The sequence below is a fragment of the Scylla paramamosain genome, chromosome 30 (assembly GCF_035594125.1).
Source record: "Scylla paramamosain isolate STU-SP2022 chromosome 30, ASM3559412v1, whole genome shotgun sequence".
NCBI classification, from domain to species: domain Eukaryota; kingdom Metazoa; phylum Arthropoda; class Malacostraca; order Decapoda; family Portunidae; genus Scylla; species Scylla paramamosain.
In genome coordinates this window covers 333,068-353,675 of record NC_087180.1, presented here as the reverse complement: position 1 = coordinate 353,675, position 20,608 = coordinate 333,068, and the positions used below count along the sequence as shown (strand labels likewise).

At 41.7% G+C, this 20,608-nt stretch overlaps 1 protein-coding gene across 2 annotated transcripts; it reads left to right on the top strand.

The window, feature by feature from the left end:
* The first annotated feature begins 1,992 nt into the window (after positions 1–1,992).
* On the top strand, positions 1,993–20,127 carry LOC135116143 (low-density lipoprotein receptor-related protein 2-like). Of its 2 annotated transcripts, none has more exons than XM_064033379.1 (15): positions 1,993–2,153; positions 2,543–2,756; positions 3,716–3,857; positions 5,043–5,145; positions 5,561–5,671; positions 6,056–6,205; positions 8,488–8,625; positions 9,836–9,958; positions 10,505–10,735; positions 12,413–12,556; positions 13,503–13,691; positions 14,525–14,656; positions 16,518–16,580; positions 18,374–18,424; positions 19,403–20,127. In XM_064033379.1, the coding sequence occupies exons 2-15, from the start codon at positions 2,543–2,545 to the stop codon at positions 19,415–19,417; spliced, it is 1,806 nt and encodes a 601-aa protein (XP_063889449.1). In that variant the 5' UTR covers positions 1,993–2,153; the 3' UTR covers positions 19,418–20,127. The 2 variants fall into 2 exon arrangements, with proteins under 2 accessions (XP_063889449.1, XP_063889448.1); XM_064033378.1 differs by having other exon boundaries at positions 1,994–2,153; positions 2,522–2,756.
* The last annotated feature ends 481 nt before the right edge of the window (positions 20,128–20,608 follow it).

The window sequence follows — 20,608 nt, the reverse complement described above, 5'->3', positions numbered from 1 at the left end:
ATGTGTATGTGTGTGTGTGTGTGTGTGTGTGTGTGTGTGTGTGTGTGTGTGTGTGTGTGTGTGTGTGGTGTGTGTGTGTTGTTTTAACTCACGAATGGTTGTCCAGAAAAAAAAAAAAATTCTTGTGATATGAGTCAATTTTTTTCATTTCTTGGTGTACGTATTAGATTTTCAAGATGTGCATTTCATTTACTAAATATTCATGCAGTGAAATGTATCAGAATCAATATCAGCTGCCGATGAGGATTTCTATCTAGTTTAAGATAAGCTAACTTGAGAGAGAGAGAGAGAGAGAGAGAGAGAGAGAGAGAGAGAGAGAGAGAGAGAGAGAGAGAGAGAGAGAGAGAGAGAGAGAGAGAGAGAGAGAGAGTAAAATAACTGCTTGATTACTAAAAAAAAAAAACGATCTCTCTCTCTCTCTCTCTCTCTCTCTCTCTCTCTCTCTCTCTCTCTCTCTCTCTCTCTCTTTCCAGGATAGGTGGTTATAACCCTTGAAGTCTTCCTTCATAACTTAAACCTGACACTTGATATCATCTTGTTGCTGATCTTTGTGCTACTTCTAGTCTACCAATATGTTGATTTGAATGTGTGTGTGTGTGTGTGTGTGTGTGTGTGTGTGTGTGTGTGTAAATGACAGAGTGTACACTCCAATGATTGACCTTAAGAAAGAAGACGTGATGTGTTTTTTTTTTTTTGGTCAGTCTGCAGTCAGCACACGCGCGCGCACACACACGCACGCACGCACACATTCAAATCAACATATTGGTAGACTAGAAGAAGCACAAAGATCAGCAACAAGATGATATCAAGTGTCAGGTTTAAGTTATGAAGGAAGACTTCAAGGGGTTATAACCACCTATCCTAGAAAGAGAGAGAGAGAGAGAGAGAGAGAGAGAGAGAGAGGAGAGAGAGAGAGAGAGAGAGAGAGAGAGAGAGAGAGAGATGAGAGGAGAGAGAGAGAGATCGTTTTTTTTAGTAATCAAGCAGTTATTTTACTTTCTCTCTCTCTCTCTCTCTCTCTCTCTCTCTCTCTCTCTCTCTCTCTCTCTCTCTCTCTCTCTCTCTCTCTTTTCCAGGATAGGTGGTTATAACCCTTCAAGTCTTCCTTCATAACACGCACGCACGCACGCACCCATGCACGCACGCGCACATGCACGCGCTCACACACACACACACACACACACACACACACACACACACACACACACACTCACTCTCTCTCTCTCTCTCTCTCTCTCTCTCTCTCTCTCTCTCTCTCTCTCTCTCTCTTAGAACAATTTTCAAATGCCACAGAGATCATTAGTAAAGTTTTCAAGAGCGTTTTTGCCACTGATGATGCTGAAGACTTGTTAAACTCTGACCTGAATCATGGAAACGTCCTTGAAAACCCCAGCAATGTGCCCTACATCACGCTAACAATAGTAATGCTAAGACGCTGGTGTGTTGGGGAATGCGGGGCACAGCAGGAGATGTCACAATAATCTTAGGACATTATTCTGAAACACTTTTGTGCTGCACCTTCATTACTTTCCAAAGGCTCTATCTGAAGTTTTTATTTTTGTTATTATTATTATTATTATTATTATTATTATTATTATTATTATTATTATTATTATTATTATTATTATTTTACTTTACTATTTTTTTTACGGTTCTATTGACAGATTAGCATGATTTCTATATTATTAACATGAGAAACATTTGTGAGAACCCGGCTAGTCATCTTCGAGGCCTCTGAAAATGCACGTAGTCGTAGTGAAGTTGCACGGTTTGTTGTGTGCTTTGTTTTTCAAGTGAGAGATTAACATTTCTACATCATTGGCATAATTTTTGAAGATTTTTTTAAGCTTCAAGTGACAAATAAACAAGATTTCCACATTATCAACAGGAAAAACGGCTCCTGAAAACTCATTTAATTATCTCAGTGGCCTTTGAAAATAGTCGCTTCAGAACACGGGGATAAGTGCTAGCTGGGCAAATGTCTCTGCCAGGCCTGAATGGAGTAACGCCGCTCAGTGCATGCAGGGCGGTGGTCAAGCAGACACACCCTCCTTGCAGCGTCTTGGCGTCTATCCCCGGTCACCACCTACTTCGCCATCTACCCTCTCGCTCCAAGAAAAAGTTCATTTGTGCCTCCACTAACCAAATCACTGGTCAGTTGTGTGTTATGAGTACACATCTATTGCTCTCTCTCTCTCTCTCTCTCTCTCTCTCTCTCTCTCTCTCTCTCTCTCTCTCTCTCTCTCTCTCTCTCTCTCTCTCTCTGACGTCATTAACCTTACAACTATTACTATTATTACTACTACTACTACTACTACTACTACTACTACTACTACTACTACTACTACTACTACTACTACTACTACTACTACTATTATTATTATTACTACTACTACTACTACTACTATTACTACTACTACCACCACTACTACTACTACTACTACTACTACTACTGCTACTACACCATCACCACCACTAACAACACCACCACCACCTACAGCGCTACTACTACTACTTGCAGGCAAAGCATCTCTTGTCACAGATGGGAGGCAGTAAGGAGTCCGTGGTGATGGTGGTGTTGGTAGCAGCGTTGGTGGTGCTGGTGCCCCTGCACTGCCGCGGCCAGAACGCCCCCTCCGTCGAGGACTGGAAGGGGCTAGACGAGACCGTCGGGGCGAACAAGGCCGTCGCCTCCCGCATTATAAAGGGCATGAGGAACTTCGCTCACTTGCGCCAGACTATCGGGTGCACGCCAGGTAGCGCCAAGGAGTCTATATACTTTCTCTTGTCTAGACTCCTTGAATAACACTCAGAAAGATAAGTATGATAATAGTGACCACACACACACACACACACCATACACATTGTAATGACCATGTTCTGAAACACTTCTGTGCCACACCTCCACTACTTTCTCTCCTTCTAGTTGAAGTGACACGGGTTTTCAAGACCGTTTTCATGATTTTAGTGACAGATTGACGAGTTTTTTTTTTACATTTTTTGATAGGAGAAACAGTCTTGAGAACCCTGCAAGTCATCTCTGTGGCCTCTGGAAATAGTCGTGATGAGAGCAAAGCGTTTCTGAACACGGGCCTCTGTCTGATGTGTACGATGATATTGATATTGACATTGATATTTTTTTTTATTGATCATTTAGTTTTTATATTAAATACATAAAAAAAAAAAAAATATATATATATAATAATAATAGTAAGGCTAGATGCGGGAAACCGAAGCTGTATTAGGATTTGAAGGTCTTCCTATGAAAAGTATAGGAAAGGACACTCATCCCATTGAAACGACATTAAAAAAAGTGCAATAATACGTGCCAGTAGTGACCGTACACACGCACACACACGCAGGAGCATATTCTGAAACACTTCTGCGGCACATGACATCTGACACGGGTTTTTAAGGGAGTTTTTATGATTCTCGTGACAGATTAACAAGATTTCTGCTTTATTAACGCTTTGCTTTCTCACCACGCTTATTTTCAAAGACCACAGAGATGATAATCCAGGTTCTGAACATTGTTTCTCCTGCTAATAATGTAGAAATTTTGCTAATCTGTTACTAGAACCATAAGAACACCTTTAAAAACCCATGTCACTTCAGCTACGTAGATAGAAGGTTTTGAATGTAGTGAAGATGCGGCGTAGAAGTGTTTCAGAATAATGTTTCAAGCAACCAGTGTGTCATGAGCCTCGCACCACAGATGTCCACGAGTCTCAGAAGCTTGTGTTGAAGAAGACTGAGCTGTACGCACGGGAGATGGCTTTCCTCGTTACCACGCTGTATAGGGAGGTTCGCTGGTTCAAGGAAGCTGCAGAAGACGCTTGCTTGAGTGAATGCCAACAGTGAGTATGGAACCCACAGCTCGTACTATTAAACGCTTTGTTTTCCCACCAGGACTCTTTATTAAGGCCAGAGAAATGATTACCCGGGCTTTCAAGTCTGTTCTTCCTTTTTATAAATGTAGAAATACTGTTTATTTGTCACTAGAAACGTAAAACATCATTAAAAACACTTGTAAGTTCAATTAGAGCCTTTGGAATGCAGTGAAGGTGCGGTGTAGAAGTGTTTCAGAGTACGGGTTGAGGCTCGTATTCTTCATCGTTTTCTTTTCTCATCACGATAGTTTTTAAAGGCCAAAGAGATCATTAGTACGGTTTTCAGGGGTGTCTCTTCCAGTCGATAATGTGGAAGCCTTGTTAATTTATTCCTGGAATCATGGAAATATTCTCGAAAACCATTACAGCATCCACTGCACAAGGCTTTCTACTTTCACCCGTAATCTGTTCACCTCCCTAACGCAAGAGTTAACTGGTTTCACAATCTCTCACAGGTAAACTCTGGAACTGCCTGCCTCCTTCTGTATTTCTCCTTTCTTGCATTTTTTTTTTTTTTCAAGAGGAAGGTCTCAAGACTTCTCTGATTTTGGTAATTCCCTTTGGCTCTTTATTGGAGACTGGCACCTCATTGGGCCTTCTTTATATAGATTTTGTTTTTCTTGGCCAGTGCCCCCTCTTACATTAAAAAAAAAAAAAAATAGAGTCAGTTCAAAGTAGTGGAGACGAGAGAGAATTTCAGAATACAGTCCCCGGTGCCGAGTGGAGAAGAAAGGAGAGTTTGCAAGACAGGGTGCTGTAGAGAGCAATCTGACAGCTCTTCTCTTTTCATCTTCATGTCATCGATGTTGGGAGAGAGAGAGAGAGAGAGAGAGAGAGAGAGAGAGAGAGAGAGAGAGAGAGAGAGAGAGAGAGAGAGAGAGAGAGAGAGAGAGAGAGAGAGAGAGGAGTTTTACTGTCATTCAGTTTTTCCCATTATCAACTACAATTTTTAAAAGCACTTTTTTTTGCTCCACATTCCCTTACAAGTGTACTTCTGTACTTTACCAAGGCTGAAATTAACCTAATTTTTTCTTGATGTGCATCCAAACAATTTATTACATAGATCTCAATGCTAAAACAAAGACCATACTGAACGGGTCTGTCTTCCCCACCTAATCTCTCTCTCTCTCTCTCTCTCTCTCCCTCTTACAGGAGCGAGTGGCGGTGCAAGAGTGGGCAGTGCATTCCTCTGTACCTCCGCTGTGACGGGCGAGGAAACTGTAACGACGGCTCTGACGAAACCCCCCTCTGTCAGGTAACTAACTGTCCCTCAGGAATTGTTTTCTCTTCACGGATCATTGCCATTCACTTCTTCTTCTTCTTCTTGGTTCTCTTCTTTCTTCCTTTCTTTCTTTCTTTCTTTCTTTATTTATTTATTTCCTTTGGGGTTCTCATCTTTCCTTCTTTTTCTTTCTTTTTTTCCTCTTTTTGGTTCTCTCTCTCTCTCTCTCTCTCTCTCTCTCTCTCTCTCTCTCTCTCTCTCTCTCTCTCTCTCTCTCTCTCTCTCTCTCTCTCTCTCTCATCATTTCCTACGCAGTCCTTCCATCTCTTCGTCCTGCCACGTCTTCTTCCCTTCCATTTAGCATTCTGACGAAATACTGATAATATATTAATACGTAGTTAAGTTGAGCAGAAAATATACGTGACTTGCTCTCTTGTCGCCCTCGCAGGGGTGTGGCCCTGACGAGTTTAGGTGTGCAGCAGACAACACCTGCCTGCCATCCTGGACGCGTTGTGACGGCGTGTACCACTGCACTGATGGCGCCGACGAACACTGCCAGGTAGGTTAAGAGGGGATCTGAGGGATGGCTTTAATAGGTATGGGCTATCCATCCCCATGAAGCTACACGAGTTTTTAAAGGTCTTTATATGGTTCTAGTGAAAGACGAACAACATTTCTACATTATTAACAGAAAAGCACTCGTGAAAACCAGGCTAATAATTTCTGTGTCCTTTGAAAATAGTCGTGGTGAAGTTACACGGTTTTTTTTTAAGAATATTTTTACGGTTCTAGTGAGAGATTAACGAGATTTCTTCATTACTAACAGGAGAAACACTTGTGAAAACTTGCTAATCATCTCTGCGTCCTTTGAAAATAGTCGTGGTGAAGTTACATAGTTTTTGCGGCTCTAATGACAAATTAACAAGATTTCTTCTTTCCCTAGGACTCGTGTTCGTCCGGTGAGTTCCTGTGTCCATATGACCGCCGCTGCCTGCCCGCCTCCTGGACGTGTGACGGCGAACTGGACTGCTCAGACGGCGCCGACGAGAGACTCTGTTCTGACATCGAGGAAGACAACACCAGCCCCGCGCAGGTGGGCTTTGGTGGCTGATGTGATATAAGAGGCTCTGCGGCGATCAAAAAACACAGCAAGACATTGAAAACACAAGCTAGTAACGCACAAACATAAAATGAAAATATGAAATATCACCTAAAATACACACACACACACACACACACACACACACACACACACACACACACACACACACACACATGACAACTCAACAAATGAATTCTATGAGCTTAAACAAAAGAGCCAAGAGTATTTCAAAACCCCTGATCCTGAACCCTGTCCACTAACCCTGAAGATCCCTGGCCACACCCCCCCCTCATCTCTCCTGCCACTGAAGCGCCTAAGGACCGTATTCTGAAACACTTCTGTGCTGCACCTCGACCATTTTCAAGAGGCTCTAGTTGAAGCTATACAGGTTTATAAGGGTATTTTTGTGATTCTATCGACAAATTAACAAGATTTCAACATTATTAGCAGGAGAAACACTCTTTAGAACTCGATTGATCCTCTTTGTGGCTTTTGAAAATAGTCTAGGTGAAGTTACTCGGATATTAAAGGGAGCCTTAATGGTCTAAGCGACATATTAACAATATTTCTACATTATTAACAGGAGAAACACTCTTGAAAACCCGACTGATCATCTCTGTGACTTGTGAATATAGTCGTGGTGAAGATACACGGGTTTTTTTAAGGCAAGTTACATAACATGCCAGAGAAAATAAAAATACACTTAGTAAAAGCACTAATACTACCAATACTTGATTACCCTCCAATCCCTATACACACAATGAGCAATAACCAAATTAGCAAACTTCAAAAAGTTCAAAACAAAGCACTTAGATTTGCAACAAATCAGAAACACCCTTACACCATGACAACAGAACAAGTACACATACACACCAAAACAACACCTCTCAATATACGTCTACACTACAGAGCAAAGACAATTTGGGAAAAAATTGATGAGTTGGGCCTGCCTATCTATCAAAGCCTAAAAGACAACTCAGATCAAATAGTAAAATACCACCGTGATTTCCCTAGCAGCCTACAGGCATGCAAAACAACACCCAACCCAATCTATTAACAAACCGAAAATAAAGGAAACATACTCACCTTAAAACACTTACCTTTACTCACTGTATTCCTGAAGATGGCCAAACACAAAAACTCAGCACACACGGGGCATCTGAAAAGGAAAGAATATTATGTAACTCCAACACACTAAACAGCACACACACACACACACACATGCTTCACATGGGACTCGTAGCTGGCCTCCTCTCTCCCCACTCCGCGCCCTGAGTCGGCGGTGAGGCGGTATGCCACGCCGGTGTTCACCACACCGTAGTGCACAGCCGAGGGGTACTGGCCACTGGTAGGGCTTGCTGGCCCCCAGCAAGCGGTAGATGGGGAGGGGGTTGCACCTCATCCTGAGTCGCCGACACCCGGGGACCTACCTATAGGGGGTAAGAGTTGTGTGGTGTCGGCGAGGGAGTAGTGGTAGAGTCTTTCTCGACTCGCCTGCGGTGTAACAGGGAGAACAATCGCGGCCCGTGCCATCACATGAAGTCAGCACACAAAACACAAACATTCTCACAAACACATAATACACAGTATAACATCAATAAGTAAAATAGCAAGGTGGACAGCCCACCATCTTTAATCTTATACTTCTTTCATTATTTCTCACTATCCTCTTATACTCATATTATTCTTCCTTCACCCATCTTTTCTATAAATATAGAATAGAATAGATTTTTTTTAAGGCTGTTTTATATATATATATATATATATATATATATATATATATATATATATATATATATATATATATATATATATATATATATATATATATATATATATATATATATATATATATATATATATGGTTGTAGTGAGAGATTTACAAGATTTCTACATTATTAAGTGGAAACATGTTTTCGAGAGCACGGCTGATCAGCAATCTCTGTGGCCTTTGAACACAGTCGTGGTGGGAGAGCAAAGCGACTCTGAATACGGACCTTCGGAAACGGTTTGCTCTCTCGCCACGTCTAATCTCAAAGGCCACAGAGGTGATCAGCCAGTTCCTCAGAAGTGTTTCTTGTTAATGTATTACTAGAACTGTAAACACACCCTTAATAACACGTGTCACCTCAACTCTAGTCTTTAGAAAGCAGTAGGGACGCGCCACAGGAATGTTTCAGAATATGGCCTTGATTCCTCATGCAGTCACATTCTCCTTAATCCCTGTCGGGAAATTCGGCAGTATTTGTAGCTGCTGTGTTTACTGGGGACAGGTGTGCCGGCCAGGGGAGTTCCGCTGCGCTACTGGTAACATGTGTTTCTCCCTGGACTTGCTGTGTAATGGTGTAGGGAACTGCTACGACGCGAGTGACGAGAGCGAGTCGCTGTGCCCGCAAACCACCACGCCTCAGGTCAGTGTTTCTCTACACCTAACCTAACCTAACCTAACCTAAATCTAACCTAACTTAACCTAACCTAACCTAACGTAATCTAACCTAACTTAATCTAACCTAAATCTAATCTAATCTAATCTAACTTTAACTTAAATCTAACCTAACCTAACCTAACCTAACTTAAATCTAACCTAACCTAACCTAACCTAAATCTAACCTAACCTAAACTAACCTAAATCTAACCTAACCTAACCGAACCTGACCTAAATCTGACCTAACCTAACCTAACCTAACCTAAATCTGACCTAACCTAACCTAACCTAACCTAAATCTGACCTAAACTAACCTAACCTAAATCTAACCTAACCTAACCTAACCTAAATCTGACCTAAACTAACCTAACCTAAATCTAACCTAACCTAACCTAACCTAACCTAACCTAAATCTAATCTAACCTAACGTAACCTAATCTAAGTAACCAGCACATTTCAGCTACCGACTTCGCCACAGATCAGTCCACAGCGCCTCTCCTTTTAACCACGCCACAGCTCACTCACTCCCTATCCAACCACCACGCCTCTCCTAACCACGCCACAGGTCAGTCCCTATCTAACCACCACGCCTCTTTCGACCACAGCTTACCAGCACGCCTCTTTTGACCACAGCTAACCACCACGCCTCTTTCGCCCACAGCTTACCAGCACGCCTCTTTCGACCACAGCTAACCACCACGCCTCTCCTTCCAACCACAACACAGCACCGTCCACGTACATGAGCAGTAAACCTTTGTAATTAGAATATTTATAACCTCCTTTTCCAATACGAGTATCTACTGTATTTAATTTATCATGTACACAAACCCACTTATAAAGATTAGACATAATTAAATGGATAAGTGAAAGTGGTCGTTTTTTATATATAAAGGACTGCCACGTGTAGGTTTAATGGCTTCTTGCGTGCAGCTTCCCTTGTTTTCTTATGTTTCTAACGAGTAATTATGCCACTCCCTGCTAGCTTTTGTGTCCCCCCTTCCTGTGACTTGAACTCTTTCAAATGGGAGGTTTCAAGACATTTATTCTCCAATTTTAGGTTATCCACTTTGCTTTTTATTTTTTTTCTTTAGAGCCTGTCCCTCGGTGGGCTTTTTTTTTTTTCCTACCCTTTTTTGTTGGCCTTGGCTGGTGCTGCTCTGTCATAAAAACACTCCCTTCTAAACCCTGTCAAGCAGAGCACGTGCCCGCTCAACACATTCCGGTGCGTCTCGTCGTCAAGATGCATTGTCTCGTGGTGGCGATGTGACGGATTCCCGGAGTGTGAGGACGCCAGCGACGAGGACGACTGCATCTACGGGGTAAGGGTGGGGGTGGAGAGAGAGAGAGAGAGAGAGAGAGAGAGAGAGAGAGAGAGAGAGAGAGAGAGAGAGAGAGAGAGAGAGAGAGAGAGAGAGTGTGTGTGTGTGAGGGAAAAATCAAAGGAGAAGGAAGGACAAAAGAGAGAGGAGTATCATTATTTTATAGAGGGGCTGCCACGTGTAGGTCTGATGGCTTCTTACAGCTTCCCATATTTCCTTAAAATTTCCTATTCTTCCGGTGAGTGCCCCCCAAAGTGCAGTTTTGGTTAATCACAAGCGTGCGTGGGCAGCTCACACAAAACCCCTTATTTAGAAAGGCTTTATTCTCACCACCACTATTTTCAAAGGCCACAGAAATGGTTAGCCGGATTCTCAAGACTGTTTCTCCTTTTAATGATGTATAAATCTAACACTAAAACTGTAAAAACACCCTTCAAAACCCGTGAAACTTTAATTAGAGCTTTTGAGACAGTGGAGGTGCGGCGCAGAAGTGTTTCAGAATACAGGCAGTCCCTCACTAGAGTACATGTGACGTCCCCCTCACAGCTGGAGTGCGGGAGGGGCCGGTTCTTCTGCTTGAGTGACAGGATCTGCCTGGAGGCAAGCCAGCGCTGTGACGGCGTGCTGGACTGCTCCGACAGCACCGACGAAATGGACTGTCCCACCACAGCACAGCCCGCCACAACCCCGCCCACCATAACCCCGCCCATCACAACCCCGTCCACCACACCGCCATCAACCACAGAACCATCAACCACATCCTCCTCAACATTTATGGTTAGTTGGTGACGTAAATCTGCTCAGGGTCAGTAATCAGGATAGGACAAGTGATAGAGAGCTTACGCTTGGTAAGGTTAGATTTAAATAAGATTCAAATAGAGTGTTGGGTGAATGGAATAGACTCAGTAATCAGGACAGGACAAGTGATAAAGTTGAAGTTGAAGTTTAATAAGGTTAGATTTAAATAAGAGATATGAAGGAACTGGTTTTCAAATAGAGTGTTGAGTGAATAGAATAGACTCAGTAATCAAGTTGTTAATGCCGAATCATTATCAGCTTTAAAGGAAAATTAGACAAATTTATGGATGGGGATGATAAATGGAAATAAGTAGGCATGTTTTTCACATGGACTGTCACGTGTAGGCCTGCTGGCTTCCTGCAGCTTCCCTTGTGCTCTTATATTCTTATGAAAGGGAGTCAGAGTAAATTATATCATGGTGAATATTAAGTAGAAAAATGGCACAGTGCAAGTTCTCTTGTTTTCTTTTGTTCCTGTAAGAAGTAATTGCCCCAAGACTGCAAGAATGTAGAAGATGTCCCGCTGAGGTGCCAGTCCCCAAAGGAAAGGGCCGAGAGGATCACCCGAAATTGGAGGATAAGTGTCTTGAAACCTCCCTCATGAAAGAATTCAAGTCAAAGGAATGAAGAAATACAGAAGTAGGCGGGGGGAGTTGCAGAGTTTAGTAGTGAAAGGGATGGAAGACTGAGAATACTGGTTTACTCTTGCATTTATGAGGTGAGCAGAATGGTGGTGAGAGAGAGTCTTGTGCAGTGAGTCCGCGGGAGGAGGGGAGGCATGCAATTAGTAGGGTCAAAAGAGCAGTTAGCGTGAGAGTAGCGGTAGAGGATATGTTCTCGTGCTTTAGATAAGTCCGTCAGATGAAGAAAGGATGATTACCCTGACCCAACTCGTCGACAGCGATGTGCTGTTCAGAAAACTCTAATGTGTTATAAGCCGAAGTGATGAAAACGCAAAACTGTGTGTCAGTTTTTTATATATGAATATTTTATTTATGTATTTATTTTACTTTATTTTCTATTTTCTATTATTTATTTATTTATTTATTTATCTATCTATTTATTTATTTATTTATTTTTATTTTTATTTATTTATTTTTTTTACCTGAGTCTTAACGTTTCTGTTCTGTCAAAATAGCTCACCTGTTTTCATTTTCTTTTTCATGCATTTCTTATAATAGGTTAGAGTTTTCCCAACAGTACACCTAACACGGCGTCTCTCTCCTGCATCCATCGCCTGTGTCAGTGCACGCCTAGTACTATTACATGTACCGTGTAATGCGGGGCACCTAATTTGTATCATCGCTTCTGTCAGTGCACACCTATTATATATAACACGGGGTCTCTAATCTGTATCATCGGCTTTGTCAGTGCATACCTAGACCCGTATTCAAACACGCTCTGGTCTCTCACAACCACTACTTTCAAAGGCCACAGAGACGATAATCTGGGTTCTCACGAATATTTCACCGGTTAATAACATAGAAATCTTGTCAATCTGTCACTAAAACCGTAAAAACACCCATAAAAACCCGTGTCACTTCAACTAGACCCTTTTGAAAGTAGTGGAGGTACGGCAGAATTGTTTCAGAGTATGGTCCATAATATACATAGAGCGGGTCATCTAATCTGCATCTGTACCATCACCTCTGCCAGGGCTGCCAGCCAGAGGAGTTCCAGTGTGCTACTGAGGAGAGGTGCGTCCCCCAGGATGTGCTGTGTGACGGGGTGGCCAACTGCCCCGACCAGAGTGACGAGGACGACTGCACGACCACCCCCACTCAGCCCACCACGCCCCAGGTCAGCGCCTCTCTGCCAACTTGTGTTTGTTTGTCTGTCTGTCAATCTGTTTGTGTATCTGTCTATTTATTCATGTCTGTCTATTGATTTATCTATTTGTTTACCTGTTTGTCTATCTGTTTATTTATCTGTCTATCTGTTTATCTACCAATTTGCTGATATATCTATCTATCTGTCTATCTATATCTATCTATCTATCTATATCTATCTATATGTCTTTCTATCTATCTATCTATCTATCTATCTATCTATCTATCTGTCTGTCTGCCTGTCTGTCTGTCTGTCTGTCTGTCTGTGTGTCAGTCTGTCTATTTATCTGCCTGTCTATCTATTTATCTCTACTTGACAAACGCCGGACCGGAATAGTCTTAAGTTCCACACAGGTATTGCCACGTGCAGGTCTGGCGGCTTCTTGCAGCTTCCTTGGTGTTCTTATGTTCAACCACGAACCGCGTCCTCTCTCTCCTCCCCGCCCCTCCTAAAAAGAGCGTCGGAGAGACCCCAGTGATGCGTCTGGACCTTATTTTCTTATGCCCTTATGTTCTGATACTAAACATTTTCTCTTCCTCCTCCGTAATAGAGCGGCGGAGAGACACTGGCGGTGCGTCTCGGCGAGGCATAAAGGGACTGCCTGGTGTAGGTCTGATGGCTTCGTGCAGTTTCACTTATGTTCTTATGGCCAGTATTCTGAAACTTTTTGCTCTCTCACCACGACCATTTTCAAAGGCCAAAGAGATGATAAGCCGGGTTCTCAAGAGTGTTTCTCCTGTTAATGATGTAGAAGTTTTATTAATCTGTCACTAGAGCCATAAAAAAAAAAATCTTTAAAAATCCGTGTAACTTCAACTAAAGCCTTTTGAAAAACAGTCGAGGTGTGGCAAGAAGTGTTTCAGAATATGCTAATATGTTCTGGCGCTGAATTTATCCTCTTCCCATTCCTGAGCAGGACGGCAGAGTGACACCGGATTTACGTCTGGGTCAGGGCAACTCCACCTCCACCATCACCACCACCACTGCCCTCGTCCGCATCACCTTTGACAACACCGATGTCACCACCACCGATCCCACGATTACCTCCCCGACAACCGCCGCCGCCACCACCACCGCCCCAGCCGTAGCAACGGTGGCGCCTCAGGTAAATCTGGAGCTTAGTACAGTTTTGCAATACCATGGCAGGTGCAGGTGCAGTTGTCTTAGGAAGTTGAGGAAAAAGGTTGACTTGAAAAAAGTAATAGTACAAAAAAAAAAGAAGTTTATTTTAGCATCATTTCGTTTATTATTATTATTATTATTATTATTATTATTATTATTATTATTATGTAAGAGGAGTTTTGACAAGGAGTAAAAAATAATAAAAAAATAATAAATAAATAAATAAATAAACACAGGAAAAAAAAAAGTCCACTGAAGATGCAAGTCTCAAAGAACAGTTATCCAGAAAGAGTGTCCAAAATTACGAGGAAAAGTGTTTTGAAAGTCTGAGTTTAAGTCACAGGCAGAGACGAGGAAATGCACACAAAAGAAGGCAGGGGAGAATTCCAGAGTTTACCCATGAAAAAGGTGAAAATTGACTTGCTTAACCAGTTCTAGTGAGTAAATCTTGAGTAATTAGTTGCTTGAAAACTGATAAATAAAAAAGAGGTTTGAGGAAGGAAATGAGAGGGAAGAAAATACACCATTTAGTATGTAAAATTTCTCTCTCTCTCTCTCTCTCTCTCTCTCTCTCTCTCTCTCTCTCTCTCTCTCTCTCTCTCTCTCTCTCTCTCTCTCTCTCTCTCTCTCAATACTCAGTAAACAGGTTATTAGTGCAGAGTAATTAAGGAGCTTTTAAAGAAGAGCAGACAAATGTATGGATGGAAATGACAGGTAATATACTCATAATAATAGGTAAATATACTCATATAGGGACTGCTACGTGTGGCCCTGAAGGCTTCCTGCACCGACCCTTCAGTATGTTCCTCTGTGCAGGTCACCGTGTCGTGCTCGCCCGGCCACGTTCCCTGCACCCGTGAGAGCTGCGTGCATGAGCGGCTGGCGTGTCTCAACATCGCCAGGATCGGGTGCACTAATATGAGCAGGGACGTGCTCGACATGTGCCAGGTGAGGTTCCCGCGCACCGCTACGCTACTTTTTTTTTTTTTTTTTAAGTAAGAGGTGCTGGCCAAGGGCAACAGAATTTATAAAAGCAGTAAAAGGCTCACTGAGGTGCCAGTCCCTGAAGATGAAGGGCTGAAAGAATTGTCCGGAGTTGAAGAAGTGTCTTGAGACCTTTACTGCTACTACTGTTACTACTACTACTACTACTACTACTACTGCTACTACTACTACTACTACTACTACTACTACTACTACTACAATTACTGCTACTACTACTACTTAGCTTGAGTCACGTTTCCATATTTGGTGCTGCTTGGATAAGTTTTCTCCATGTGGTTCGTTCTATCGTGTGCTTCGTCTCTTTCGTGTATTCCTTTCTTGCCCGCACTCTTAAACACTTTGCTTCTCATCACGACTTTTGCCTTTGAAAATACGCATTAATTCCAAGGGAGTTTTCACGGTTCCAATGGGAGTTTACCAAGGGTTCTGTATCTTCAGTGGTAAAACTCTTTCGACAGCTTGACTTATCATCTTTGTGGCCTCTGAAAATTGCCATTACAAGAGCACGGAATACTTAAATATAGGTTTAATTAATACTTAGGTACTTAAATACTTAAATATGTGCCTAAAATGCATCATCGTGGAGATTTTACTTATCTTATTTTATAGTGTGTGTGTGTGTGTGTGTGTGTGTGTGTGTGTGTGTGTGTGTGTGTGTGTGTGTGTGTGTGTGTGTGTTTGTGTGTGTGTGTAATTCCATCTTGCATCACCTTATTTCCATGCATCATAACGCTTATTTAGAGTTCCAAATGACTTGTTGGCCTGTCCATACAAGACGTGAACTATGCATGGCAGACAGTAACAGCAATACTCGTGTCTAATTCTGGCTACCAACTGTGTCCGCTAGATGGCTTCTCTTCAAACGTAATGAAATGCTGAGGTGATAACATTAATAATTAAGTATGACAGTCTTCACCCTCTCTCGCATCGCCACATTGTTGCATCTTTTGCTATCTTCTACCCCCATTTTCGCAGTGATTGCTCTTCTGATCTTTCTAACTGCATTCCTCCCCTCCTCCTACGGCCTAGATGCACGAGACTTTCTTCTTTCTCACACCCCTATCCTGTCCACCTCCCTAATGCAAGAGTTAACCAGCTCTCCCAGTCTTCAGCACCTTTTACCGGTAAATTCTGGAACTCTCAGCCTACTTCTGCATTTCCTCCTGGAGGAGGTTTTGAGACACCTCTCCAGGTAATTTTCGGTTGTATTTTCGGCCTTTCCTCTTTAGGGACTGGCATTTCCAGTAAATATTTCTTTCCTCATTTTTGTTGTCCCGCTTATATGAAAAGAAACGAAAACTCAGACATCAGTGCAGCAAAGAGGCGATGTGGTAATTTAAAGATTTCCGCGCCAGCAGTCTCATTTCTGCTGAATTAAATCGTCTAAGGCGACTCAATGAAGCAGCTTAAGAAGAGTTCATGCAGTGTCTTCTCTCACGTCTGGGATTCTTAAGCAAGGAACTTTCGTTGCCTGCGCCACTAAGCACCGTACTCTCAAACTTTTATCAGCTTTAGTGACTTTTTTTTTTTTTTTAAGATTTTCAGGAATGTGTCCATGAGTCTAGCGACAGTTTAAAGAGTATAATGCATCTTCACTGATACACAGCAGTAATCGTCTTCGTGGCCTTTGAAAATAGTAATTTCGAGGATGGTGTTTTAACAAGTATTCTGCTAAGTTAAATCGTCTCAAATGTAGCAGAGAGGGGCACGCTGTCAGAAGCAGCATAAGGGGAGCTCGTGTATATCGTGTGTTCACTCACGAGTAGTGTAGTGTTCCCAAGGCTCTAAGTGTCTCCCGTTGCAGAAGTGTCGCACGGAAGGGATCAGCGGGAGGACTTGCTTGCAGAGAACCCAAACTGCTGTCCAGGTGAGGCTTACAGGATCACTGTGCATTACTTGTCACTGAGAATACGACAGTACTAGCACAGGCATCCGACTTGAATATGGCTGGAACTTGCCTGTTACGAACTCAGACTGCTGTCCAGGTGAGGTTTACAGGAATCACTGTGACACCCCTTGTTTAGAATATGACGGTATTATTAGAGACATCCGTCGCAATATGACAGTAACTGGGGTAATATGACAGTACTGGACGGAGGCACTGATGTAATATGGAGGTACTAGCAGAGATACCCGACGTAATATGGCAATACTATTATAGCAGAGTACTGGTATTGCAACACGGTAAAGTGGTAAAGTGTGGCTGGAATGTGGTGTGGTGAAGCGCGCAGTGTGGCTGTCACAAACTACTATTTATTCCTAACTCTTAATTCCTTACACATAAACCTAGATAACGCTTAGAGTAGCATCTATAATAACAGAGGTATAGTTCTGGCTTTGCCCGGGTACAATGTGGCTGGGGAAGTGATGCGGTGATGTGTGGTAAAGCAAGCAAGGTGGCTGTCACAAACTAGCATTTTATTCCTCACTTTTAATTAATTGACATCTTACACAAAAGCATGGAGAACACTTACAATAGCACTAGGTACCGAGGCAGAAATAGTCGGCATTGCTCAGATAAAGCACGGCTGGAATATGATGGGAAGCAAACAAGGTGCCTGTCATAAATTATGGTCTTTATTACTCTACTCCTTGGACGGGCTGGCGTCATGCACGTGCTCCAATAAAAATAATAATAATAATAATAAATAAATAAATAAATAAATAAGAATAAAAGTATCTGCACCCCGGGTCGGATGATAATGAAATGCTTGGTCTCTGGGTCAGCCGGTGTCAGTCGGTGTTGGCAGGCCTGTTTGCTTCACAGAAAGAGTCGAGTTAGGTACGAGTCTCTTCCAGTTGTTTCCGTCACTTGCATCTTCCTCTGTGACTCATCCTTTGCTGTTCTGCCATCCCTCGATCTCACTCTCCGTCTTTATGCATTCCTCCTTGTACAAACTAAACATGGACAACACTAAGAGTATTACCGCGTTGCTTCCTGGCTTACTGTGTTCTCGGCCCTTTCAGCAGGTGCGTGGGAGTGTTATGCTGTGAGCAGTGAGTTGTGTAGTGGTTAGTCAAGAAAACAGTAATTCCTGATGAATCAAAATTTTACTCATTTTATATATTTTAGGTATTTTATGGCATATTTGTGTAGGAAATGTTTTGATGTTGTACTGGTTCGTATAACATTTACGAGAGCTTCATGACACTGTCTTGACATGCCTCACTTCACCTACAAAACATCCACACGCCAACGAAAACTCTTGTACCGATTAAAGAAAAATAATGATAAATCAAAATAGATAAATGGATTAATTCTATTAATAAATAGAAAAATATCAGTAAATAAATGACATAGATAAGAACGAAAATAAAGATGTGTACTATTGAGAAAACTCTTAAGCCTGAGTGATAACCACGCAGAACTGTGTGTGTGTGTGTGTGTGTGTGTGTGTGTCAGCTTTTTTTTTTTTTTGTACCTGAGGATTAACATTTTTCTATAGTCAGAATAATCCACCAGTTTCTTTTTTTTTTCTGTGTTTTTATGCATTTCTTATACAAGGTTAGTCTCCAGTTTCCAATTTTGTTTGCTTTTTTTATTTTTTTCATGCATTTCTTTTACCAGTTAGCATTTTCACATTAATAATATATACGTATCAGGAAAGTGTTCGATCTGCCTTCAAACCTGCGGACTGATAATTTATTTCCCTGTTACAGCGATGCATAGGCTGGGGCTGGAGCTACAACAGGTGCCTCAAGTCTGGCCAGGTAAGGCTGACTACGCAACAAGAGGTGATGTGAATTACAACACTCCACTCAGTTTCAGCTTGCTGTTACCGGGAAGATGCCTTCATCCAACGGCGCTTCCCTCATATTTCTCTTCATTATTGTTCTTCCCTTCTCTTCTTGCATTTTGTTTCCTTCCAAAACTAGTATGATATTTCTTTAGTTCTTTCTTATACAAAAGTTAACCTGTATTCTCAATCATTCATCCCTTTTTCTGGTAAACTCTAGAACTCCCTGCCTGCTGTATTTCCTCCTCCCTGTGACTTGATCTCTTTCAAAGGGGAGGTTTCAAGACACATGTCTTATAGATTTGGAGAATCTTTTTTTATCTGCTTTTAGGACTGGCACTCTAGTAAGCCCTTTTTATTTTCACTTTTTGTTGTCCTTGGCCAGTTTCCCTTTTACATAAAAAAATATATGTTCCTCTCTTCAAACAATAATTACCACAATATTTGGTTTTCTTCTTCTAGATAAGGTTGTTGAAGCCATCGTTCTTTCTCCCTTTCCTCTAAATATCCAGGACGCCTTAATATAAAATTATTGAGATCTTCCATCTCTGCCTTACACATTGTAGTACATCTTGTCTCTCCATCTGCATGTCTATAGTTGTCTTGCAGCTGTAAGCTATTTCATCTTGCTCTATCTAAGATTTCACTTGCTACTCTATTGTTATATATACATATATATATATATATATATATATATATATATATATATATATATATATATATATATATATATATATATATATATATATATATATATATATATATATATATATATATATATATATATATATATATATATATCCCTTTTTTTTCGTGAAGACTGATAGGAGTATATTGGTTTGTTTCGGAAGGTAATGGTAGGTGAATCTTGATATACCACAATGGATACAATATCTTGTATCTACTACGCACTATTTCCCTTCCTGTGGATTGACGTGGCGGTTTGTTTCAGTATCAAGGAAGGTAGGCGAGCAGGTGTGTATAGGTGTGGGGGCTGGGAAGGCGGTGTGCCTTGTATAGTTGCCGCCTTCCTGTGGACACCTCTCAGCTTGGCGCCGCCGTGAAGGGAGTGAGGAGCGACCTGCCAGTGCTGGAGAAAACGCCCACTGTGGGGAGTGTGTTGGGGCTGCTTGAATGACTGCTGGTGCCAGAGTCTGCTGAGTGTGGGGAGCAAATCTGGATGAGGAAATGAGGATACTACTGTAGTGGAAATGTGTGAGTAGTGCCGACTTTCTCTCATCTTTGTTCTGTCCACCTCCCTAACGCAGGAGTTGACCAGTAATGCCAATCTTTCATCCATTTTGCCGGTAAACTCTGGGACTCCCTGTCTGATTCTTTGTCTCCTCTTACCAATGATTTAAACTGTTTCAAGAGGGAGGTTTCAAGACATGTTTATAATTTTGGATGCATCTTTCACTTTTAGGGAATGGCGCTATTCAAAACAATGTTTGTAGTTTTTAGTCAAAAGATTTATTTATTTATTTTCCTTCAATGTGGAGTTCAGGTGCGTTATTTTCATGTGCAATACATGTAATTAATTTGATGCAGTCTGCTATGCTTGATGGTTTATATATTGCTTGTGTGCTGTGGTTTATTACTTTTTTTGTGCATGATGCATTGTGTATCATGCAACATCAACTAAATTAATTAATGAATAAACATAAAACAAAAACATGCCATTATGTTTTTTTTTTCTTTGCTGGTGGTGGTGGTGATGGTGGTTGTGACAAGTTGTAGTAGTAGTAGTAGTAGTAGTAGTAGTAGTAGCAGCAGCAGCAAACGTTGGTGAATACCAACATGATCTACTCGGACCAAAAAGTAATCAACTACAACCGCCTCAATAAACAAAAGGACATCGAGAATCAGGTTTGTGAGTTGCGAAACATTTATATCGAATAACTGAAACAGTGTTGCCAAACTCGATCGATTTTAATAAGAGCGGTTATTTGATCTACTGCGCATGTCAAGTAGTGTGTAGCCTCACAAGGAAACCACACAGGAAAATGAAAGAGCTTCAGTCAGTAGTACTCAGTAATACTAATAAGGTACCTAATATTGATAAATGTACATATGAATGTATTGCAACGCGTTATTATTAAGTCTATGCAGATACACAAACCCAGACTTATAATAACATGGCGTCACGCAGAATCGTATG

Bases quoted from the DNA above. Each gene is read 5' to 3' on its own strand.
- LOC135116143 (XM_064033379.1), top strand. From the start codon at position 2,543: ATGGGAGGCAGTAAGGAGTCCGTGGTGATGGTGGTGTTGGTAGCAGCG. The intron at 6,206-8,487 runs GTGGGCTTTGGT...TACTGGGGACAG, and splicing joins ACAACACCAGCCCCGCGCAG to GTGTGCCGGCCAGGGGAGTT. The intron at 14,657-16,517 runs GTGAGGTTCCCG...CTCCCGTTGCAG, and splicing joins ACGTGCTCGACATGTGCCAG to AAGTGTCGCACGGAAGGGAT.